The 9,856-nt window shown below is 35.8% G+C and overlaps 1 protein-coding gene across 1 annotated transcript in view; it reads right to left on the reverse strand.

Moving 5' to 3' along the window:
- INPP4B (inositol polyphosphate-4-phosphatase, type II, 105kDa) overlaps positions 1-9,856 on the reverse strand; it is a 480,180-nt gene that overhangs the window by 123,732 nt on the left and 346,592 nt on the right. The window contains exons 14-15 of the mRNA XM_012642728.1: positions 2,922-3,078; positions 471-478 (exon numbers count right to left, since the gene is read on the reverse strand). Of these exons, the coding sequence (XP_012498182.1) occupies positions 471-478; positions 2,922-3,078 (165 nt within the window). The remainder of the gene's footprint in view (positions 1-470; positions 479-2,921; positions 3,079-9,856) is intronic.

The raw sequence follows: 9,856 nt of genomic DNA on the forward strand, positions 1-9,856 counted from the left end.
TCATGAGTCCACATGGAGATAAATGTTAATAAATATGTAGGAGAAAAGGGATAACTCTTCCTTGTAAAATAACTCCACTTCTAGCAAACTAAGTTAAGGAAAAATATTTGAAATGTAGTTAAAGACTTAGACATTCAAAGATACTTATGTGTTAATTACAGCATTATTATAATAACTAAATATCTAAAATAGTGGTTTCTCTTTTGGTGAATTAACTTACAGTCATTATAATCTTATTTCCAGAGAATGTTTATGAGGATCTATTCATAATATAATGATACGCAAGATGTCAAAATATACATCTGTGTTTACAATGTGTATTCCCATTCAGTTAAAATGTGTCTGTGTGTGTGTGTGTGTGTGTGTGTGTATAAAAACATAGGAAATGTTCAAAATAGTTGTGTCTTATTGTAATAAGAAAATGAAAATCATACATAATCCTGTTTCTTCTTACAAATTTTCTAAATTACCACTTTTTCTAATAAAATTTTTAAAATACAGGTAAATTGGGGCACATATCATCAGTGAATGCATACCTCAAATATCTTTATCAGAAATAGTTTGGTGGATAGTATAGGTAAATACGTGACTTTAGGCTATTTGTTTGCTTCATATTAGTTCAAAAAGTCATTATAAATTTCTCTACTGCATTGCTTTATGTGACAAAAGTCATGGTAGAAACTACAAGTGCCTTTTTCCTAATTTAAGAAGAAGGCTATAAATTATTAAATAGAAAATTAATTTTTTATTAACTAATTGATTGAGTTAATCAATTCTACTCCAGTTATGCAGTAGCATCTATATTTTAAATATACTTGAACAGTTTTATTTGTACATCTATTTATAGACGTTAAGCATCTTCTTTTATGTACTATCTTCTTCAAAACATGCAGTCTATATACAATTATTTAGCATGTAAAATGTTAATAAGTGATTTAACTTTAAAATTATTTGACAATATTTACCACAATAATTTCAGAAAAATATTTTATTGTACACATTTAAATAGTGAAATCTCCTAAAAAATTATAACACAAAAAAGAATTGATGGTGAATAAAATAAATATAGACAATAAAATAAAATAATAAAATCAATTAGAGGGCAATATATTGTAGTTTGACTCTATATACAACACTTATCTAGTTGTAAGCAATTTCTATCTGGTTTTAGATTACAACCACACAATGCCTCACAATCAAATAAAAGTTACTCATCTAATCTTAAAGATAATTTATCTGCCAAATATTTTTACTTTTAAAATGCTATTTTGATCACCCAGATGCAATCTTCTGATAAAATACAACTGGCTAGATTAGGAAAAAGAATGCACTGGCATAGGGTATTTGGCCTTTTAGGGGGCATTTCAAATATTTTTTAGATATGTGTATAATTCAAATATTTTGGAAATTTATTCTCTTCAATGAAAAGTTTTGGCAACATCAAACAAAAATATAGCAAAGTCCACTGTCTCTTATCTTATTTCTGCTTAAAAATAATGTCTTGAAAAGTTATCAATGAAAATTATAAGTCACTAAAATTAATTCTTCTTACTTGCCTCATTTTCCAGAGCACATCAACAACGTCTGACCCATAGTTGATAGTCAATGTATGTTCAATTAAAGAAAATTGAAGTATACTATTTCTTTATGACACAGCTATGATAAGCTTTCATTTTAATCATATAAAGTTATGAAACTGGACTAGATTTATTAACTAATAAAACTGATTTTATTAAATAAGAAAATCCCCATATACAGTTAGACCAAGACATTCACAAGTAGTACATGATTGTACAATAAAGGAAGAGGGAGCATCTATAATAAGAAAACTTTAGAAAGCTGTAGTTTACAAATATGATTTAGAAATGGTTTTACTGTTAATCAAGTGATGAGATTGATGTTTTGCATAATTAAACTCCTGATGAAAATATGAGTAATGAAAAATCAGGAAAACAAATTGGAAAAGCATAAATCTAATTTTTTAAATGTCCATATTTTTTATGACTCATTTTCTTAAAGTAAATGAACAGATTTCAGAAGAGGAGAGTAGAACGATATTGTTTATTCTCTCCGAACACTTAAGATACCTAGCAAATAGTGTGGGACCACACTACTAGCAATTCCTACTACCAGAAATGCAGATATTTGTCTTAATGTTTGTGTCAACATTTATCAAATTTTAAAAAAGTTAAAAAGTTATTTATAGGGACACATCTGTAGTTAAAATTTTGTTTGTATTTGCTAGCCAACCTTCTAACAAGACATACATTTAAAGTCTCTATCTATCTACCTACATACCTATTTACCTATCTTTTTGTAAACACACATATACATTCACATGTGTATGCATGAATACGCAGGTGTGTGCATTTGTGTGTGTGCATGTATTCATGAAAAGCTAGCCTTGTCATATATTTTTGGAGTAATGTATTAACAGATTCCTCACAATCAGACCTTCTATGTTTTGGGGATAATTCACAAAAAATATTCGTCAGAATAAGGCAAAAATCATTCTGTCGTAGTGTTCTCTGTTCAGGAACCATTATGAGATACTCTGTCTTGTTATCCTCAATGTTTCTAAGGGCTAGTAGATGCTTGTTTTTCCTCCTAATAAAATTTTTGGGGAATGTGTAAAAGTAAATTAAACTCTGTCAGACTTTTTAAAAGAAAACACAGTTCTTCTTTCTAGAATGTTTTTATGTAGCAAGAGGGGAAAAAAATGAGCATTGCAAGCAGTTCTGAAAATGCAACTGAGATTTAATTTGATAAATGCTTTCCATCATCCAAGCCAGAGCAGTGGAAAAGTATGCTATCAGCACTTTCATCAAAGACACTATTGACTCCTCTTTTTCTATCTCATTTTATCATGACTTTCTCATTTTGTTTACTCAGTCAATGACTGGGAGAAAATGATTCCTTACCTCTTGGGTGAGATGTGACGGAGTCTGCTAATGAAGGGTCCTTTTCCCCATCTTGGCTGCCATCGCTGCCTTCGCTACCAGCATCTCTTTCAATCAGTTTATCCACCATAGCAATAATGCAGTTCAGGCTCTTCCCCACACTGGCCCACACCCTATCCTGAAAAGAGCATCAGTATCACTACACATTTTTATTGCAAAAACAAGGCAAAATCAGAAGAATCTATTTTAGAAAAGCAGTTGGAGGAACAATCATTGCAATGCAGATTGAGTGACTAGCTCTAATGCTCCCATTAATTTGGTCAGACTATTGCATATATAAGAAATCTACTTTCCTTTAATAAAGCAAAAATTAAATGTTATCCATCCTTTTAGTTAGTTTATTGTTTTTGCTTTGTCGTAAAGAAATGATGAACTACCACACAATATTAATCCATAATTGATCACAAATTATGACATTTTAAGCTGGAGATATCTATTTTATTTATCAACACTTAGTAAGAAAGCAAAGACTCATCAATATTTTTAAAGAATGGCCACTACTTGCATTAGAAATTCTTGTTTTTTTAAAAATGGTCATAACATATATGTAACAAAGTTCACCATTTTAGCCACTTTTAAGTGTAGAGTTCAGCATCATTAAGTAAATTTACACTGTTCTGCAACAATCACTACCATCCACTTCCAGAACTTTTTCATCTTCCCAGGCTGATACTCTTTATCCCTGCCTAACACATGAGCTTCCCATTTTTCCCTCTCCCAGCTCCTGAAAACCTTCATTCTACTTTCTGTTTCTATGATTTTGACTACTCTACTTACTAGAAATTCTGAAAGTGTTGTCTTCAACAGACTAGAGCATTAATATGCAGATCCCTGGGTCCTACCAAGTCAAAGCACTCTAAATTCAAATTTTGACAAGCTCCCCAGGTGCTTCTGACCATACTAAGTCTTAGAACCTCTACTCAATGTTATATGCTACAGCTACAAAATAAGTCATTTTGAGTGATTTATTTCCTAGGAAACAGCCTGTACCACTAAGGAGCCTCTTTGTCACTAATCTCAGTTCTGACTAGCACCCATTTTTGTTTAGGGCAATGTATGAAACCAAATTCTTTGGTTTATAAAAATGGCCACTAATTTTTTTAAATAAAAATTGTAAATATAGTTATCACGATGGAAGCCTGTCATCCCTGGGCTTCCCTTCTTGCTCCTCCTACATTATTTAGATGATGGCACTGACTCTCCATCCCTCTCTCTGGGCACAAGAACTAAATGGTTTTATGGTGTGTTCCCTACATCATGCTATACAGCAACCTTTCAGTAGGCACTTTCTCTGTAGCAGGGCTATTTCAGGCACCTGGAGTACCACTTAGGGTAAAGACCATACTCAATTATAGTATGTCCTTAGTGGTTTCTATATTTTTCTCCAAATGTATATTTTGTGTCCAATTTTGCTAGTTTATAAGCATATGAACTAATTTATTGGGAGGATAAATTAAGGAATAAACACTAGTTGAATTTAGGTTAGGTGACAGTTGTATGTAAAGACTAAGTATACATACATGCATACCTTACCTGAGGAAGTAACAGGGTTTTGTAGAAAAGCAGTACATTTAGAGCTAGAAAAGACTTCAAAATTACCTGCCGCTACCTATATCCTTGGAGAACCCACCTACTCCCCGGGGAACCCCACTTGTCTCACTGGGAATGATAATTCTTGCCGTACCTATCTCAGCACACTGCAGTGAAGCCAAATGCTGTGGTTTCCATTAAAGCGATTGGTGTTATAAAATTATTATAATTTGGCAAAATCACAGCCAGTACTTACAGGCCTTCCTAAATGAATCAAGCTCTCCCTCACTCTGGATTCATGAGTGTGAAGTATGCTATTCATCACAAAAAATTGTAACAATCTTTTCTCGAAAGGCAGATCTTTTCCCCAAAGAACTGAAAGCACTTCCCCGCGAAGGAAATTTAAGACACCAATCACATTCACAGATTATATCGTCTTCTGTCTTCTGTCTGAAAAAATGAGGTAGGTGCACCTCTGAGTCATGAGGCAGGAGAACTAAGGAAGCTCACCTAGTGCAGGAGGCAGTGCTGGGGAAAGGCAAGTAGCCTGAAAGTCCCGACATCACTACTATCGGGATTTGGTGAGGAGCTTACATTTCAGACCACAGTAATAAATCGAATGGCCTCTATTCTGAATATGCCTTGGTCACTACCACCAACTGCATCTTTAAGGCAATTAAATTGAAAATGACACTTTCCAGCTAATACTGGGAATAAACTCTGATGCTAAGGAATAATAGCAGAGCAGGTTCTTCTCAATTTTCCAGTTTAGCTTAGTTCATCAGTTTTTAACTCTTCCTGCTGTCCATTTTGAAAGAAACTTTACATTTTGTTCAAAGATCAAGTGGTGTTCATGCTGCCTTTCTTAGATGAAGAATACAAGGATAGATCAACTGCTCTTAATCACATCTCTGAAAAGCCTGAAAATAAAGGTATTTAAAAGATAATTTGACTTGAAATTCACACCTTTATATGGTTCTTCCTTTATAGATACCTTGGGTTACAGGCTTCTACTGGTAGACAGGTAAACTGTGCAGCCAGTAGAGAGATCTACACTGGCCTGAGAAGCATAGGGAAGCATGTTCATTGACTAAGACCTACAACCACGCAGTAAAGGGTTACATGGTAAACAGAAGAAAAACATTTAGTCATTAATGCTTAGAGGACACAGGACCTGGGAGGATGCTTGTTTTGGGGGTGAGGAAATTAAGCAGTCCCTTATGTAATAGGAATACAAAATTTATGCAAAATCAAATGTTTTCTTGAAGGCCCACTCAACAGCAGACCCTGAGAAAACTCATCCTGCTCTTTCTTTTTCTTTTGGAGAGTAGATCCTGCCTAGCTGCTAGAGAGAGAACTCAGAGCCTTGCTGGTCTCTCCCTCCTTCCCTTTTATGCCCTTTACAGAAAAAAGTTATTGATCTGTGCCTCTGCCTCTTAATACAGATTATGAGTTATTTTAGAGCAGTGTCCTTACTATGTAGCATGGGATGCTTAGCCCTCAATAATTTTTGTTGAAAGAAAGGAAGGAAGAATGGCAGAGAAAGAGGGAGGAAGCAAGGGAGGGAGGAGAAAAGGGCTGTCCAACCCACAGACAGATTGAGGGCTGGTATTTATATATACTCAGTATACGCACTTTAGCTAACTTAACCTTCAAAAACCACCAAATAAGATCATTCTTATCGACTCAGTTTTTAGAGATGAAGAGACCTCAGGCAAGAGATATTGAATAACATTCAACATTAAAATGGTATCAATGCGGCTGGTCCAAGTGCAGTGGTGTTTATAATTAATTGATCACAACCAGTTACAGATCCCTTTGTTCCTTCTCCCCTCCCACTGCTTCACTCGACTAGCCTTTAAAAAAATTTTTTTTAATTAAAAGGTTTTTAAAAATCGTATAAATGGACCAGAAATTCCATTCTGTTTGGCTCCAAAGACTTGATTCTTCCACTATGATCTCCCACAGAATTGTGGCACAAAGAACCACAAACTACACTAAGGGAAGTCAGGAGAAGGAGCCCAGAAGGAGAAGGTAGAGATATGTGCCTCCTCACAGGAGCAAGATAAGGTTTTAGTCATCTGAGACTTGCAGATGAGTCCAGTGGAAGATCTTGGACAAAGAGATGACTCTACAAAAAGGACTGGGCAGGTCGCATGTACCCTTAGGTCTGAGATCAAAAGTGTCCTATAAGCAGGGAGAGAGCAGTCACTTGGTTAAAGGGCCAATCAGCTTGGGTCAAAGGACATAAGTGGCCTGCATTAATAGAGGAGAGTGTTAGGATCAAGGTCCAAAGTCCATTTGTGTAACCACAGTATAAAGCAGGGTGTGGGTTACAAAGAGGAAAGATGATAATCCAATTACAAGGACACTAAAGAGCAAGGTTGTCAATTATTTTGAAACTAGGATGCTAAAGAAGGGAAGGCAAGATTCTTGAAAGGGGGCCTTGAATCTTTGAGTCTTCTCCTAAATAAGCTCCCTTCCATTAAATCTCTGTGGAAAACATGCACGGAGGAAAATTACCAGCCAAAATACATTCTCATTCTGATGATTTTTACTCACTATGCAGGTCCACAGAGGAAATTCTTTTTACTTAGATTGCTGGGATGGCTGGGGCCTACTCGTCTTTCTTCTCTACTAAAATCACACAATTAGTTTCAGATTGCTCCCTTGATGAAGGCAGGCTGATTAGTGGGAACAGAATGGAAGCACAAGAACATGCTGCAGGACACAGGGCTCCTCGTCCCTCCCCTGCTCAGGCCAGGGGAGCGTGAACAGCCTCCAGATCCTGTGTAGCTCCCCTGGCACATGAGAAGGTTTAAAAACAATCAAAAAAACAGACTACTGGGCCTTTTCCCCAAAAATACCAGCCATATTTTGCTAGGTCTCCTGCTATATGAAGGTAGTAATGGGAAATCAGTGGGTTAAAGTCTCATCTTTATTTAACTGACAAAATAACCACATTGTAGCCTTTACAACAACCCTAGTCCTTGTAGGAGAAGTGACTATAAACTTTTTCTGGTCAATAAAAGCACAAAGTCAGTGGGAAACTAGCAGCAATATTTATTTCATTCTGAGTCAGGTGCTCGATTGGTCCTTATTGATTTCTGGGTTAGGACCAAAGCTAACATGCAGGTCAAGCTCCATGGCAGTGGATGCAAAAATTGGATGGATGCAGCCAGGGGACATTACACCTGGCAGAGTGAGCCATGAGGGGAGGGGGCAAAATGCCTACTCAGCAAGCCACACATTTATGAGCTTAGTAGGGTCAAGAGGAATCCTGACTGCTTTGGATCAGTAGTTAACTTAAAAAAAATATTTAGTAATGCTTGGTTGATCAACTTTTCTAAGGCCAATTTTTCATCAGCAAGAATGTGAAGACTAAACCAGACCTGATACGGAGGTGTAAAATAGCCCTGTCGTACCTGTATTTCCATGCATAATTTCCCTCTTGTCATTACCAATTTCTGAGGACTTTGATTAGAAAGGCAGTGAATTAACAAGGCCAATCCCATCTTAGAAAAGAAGCTTCAGTTTATCCTTGAGTTGATTGAGAGCAATGTGCTCTACATTGGCCAAGTTCCTTAATACTGCAAACCTTTCTTCCTTCAACAGCTTGATAGCTCTTCTCTCTGAATCCTAACATTATCCGGAGTGTTAGGTAAATTGAGATGCATTTAAGATACTCTATGGTTCAAACTGGCATGTGTTTGATCCAAGCTATAACACACACACACACACACACACACACACACACACACACACACACACACATCCACTAAAAATAACCAGACCTGCAGCATCCATCAGAAGTGAGATTCCCAAATCTTGGCTTCCTATTGATACTCCTGCTTTAACTTCACTTACTTCCTCATGTAAAATCCCTGATCTTTGTGTCCTAACAACTACACTTAGTTTAAAATTCACTCCTGGCCTCACCCTGAAATTCAGTCCCTGGTCACACAAGCAGATTCAGAAAGTTAGCTACTGTTTCTCCAGTATTGCCCTCTCCATCTTCCCCTGGTCTGGATCTTGCCCACATCTATATTCTCAGCTATCACACAATCAGATTTATCCATGAGTACCACATTCATCCTCATTGATCACTATGCTTATTTCATTACTCCTAATCAAAAGCAGGCTTAGTACTACAGCCAGTATTACATCCTTCTTTCAGCCTGGAGGCACATCTACAGTTGGATAGATCTAGGTAATTATTCTTACTTCTCATTAGTCTTCAAAATTAAATTTTCATCCAGATCAGTCTTCTTGCTTTCCTAGAAACATGCCTCTAAATTAAATCAACACCTATTTACTAGGCATCTGCTACATGCCTGTTCAGTGCTAAACACCAAAGATATAAAGGGAACTTTGGAGGAACTAGTATTTCTAATACCTTGACATATGCTGACTTTTATGCCTTGAACACCTTCTCCCTTCTATCAATCTAAATTCTCACTCTTTCAAGTGTCACCATTTCCAAGAATTGTTCATGTTACTTTCTCTGCTTAACATACCTTTTCTTTCTAATAAACAGTGAGCTCTAAGGAGGGAAATGACCTATTATTTATTAATCCTTTTATTCACAGGTCCTAGTCCTCAAGAGGTGATCGATAAATAAGAGAAGAATGAATACATAGATAAATAAAAGAACAAAGGGATGATTCCTCCATCTTTTCCAGCTGTCACATAACTTCTCTCTAAATATTGTTGGCATTTATAACATGTATCACACAACCACCTGCATTCTTGAAATATCTTTAAATATCTCTGCTTGTTTCATGACTGCTAGTCATCTTACTTAAATTAGATAATATGGCTTTTAAGGTCAGGATTCATATAAGTGTCTGTGGTGCTGCTACACACTATTTATGCTTAATGAACATCTGTTGATTGACTTAATGGAAGGTTATTGACTAAATAGAAGGTTATTGTATTTAGAAGTTAAAAGAAATTATGGTACAACTACAAGAAGTTCTTATTACAAGCATCTTCACATTGAGGTTAGAACTAAGCTCATACACTGAATGGCTGAGTTCACCCTAATAAATGCCACATCATGCTAAAGCTTTCAATTCAGTGAAATATTAAATAAAGCATTTGTTTAATAATTAGGGGGAAAATTCTACTGATTGACTAAAGCTTTTAAATTTTAAATTGGTAATTGGATGTTATCTGCACACCATTAAATACTTGCACAACTGGTTGAATTGTATGATATTATCAGTTAGTGTCCTGCATACAACCACTTTCAAAGATGATTCGTTTTAACTGTATGTACCCTGACATATCAAATCAGTAGTCTAACTATATGTACATCGGCATTTCCTTTACTTATTCACTAAATTTGGGAGTTTCTAAAATTT

Source organism: Propithecus coquereli, unplaced genomic scaffold (genome assembly GCF_000956105.1).
Source record: "Propithecus coquereli isolate 6110/MARCELLA unplaced genomic scaffold, Pcoq_1.0 Scaffold185, whole genome shotgun sequence".
In the NCBI taxonomy this organism is placed as follows: Eukaryota; Metazoa; Chordata; class Mammalia; order Primates; family Indriidae; genus Propithecus; species Propithecus coquereli.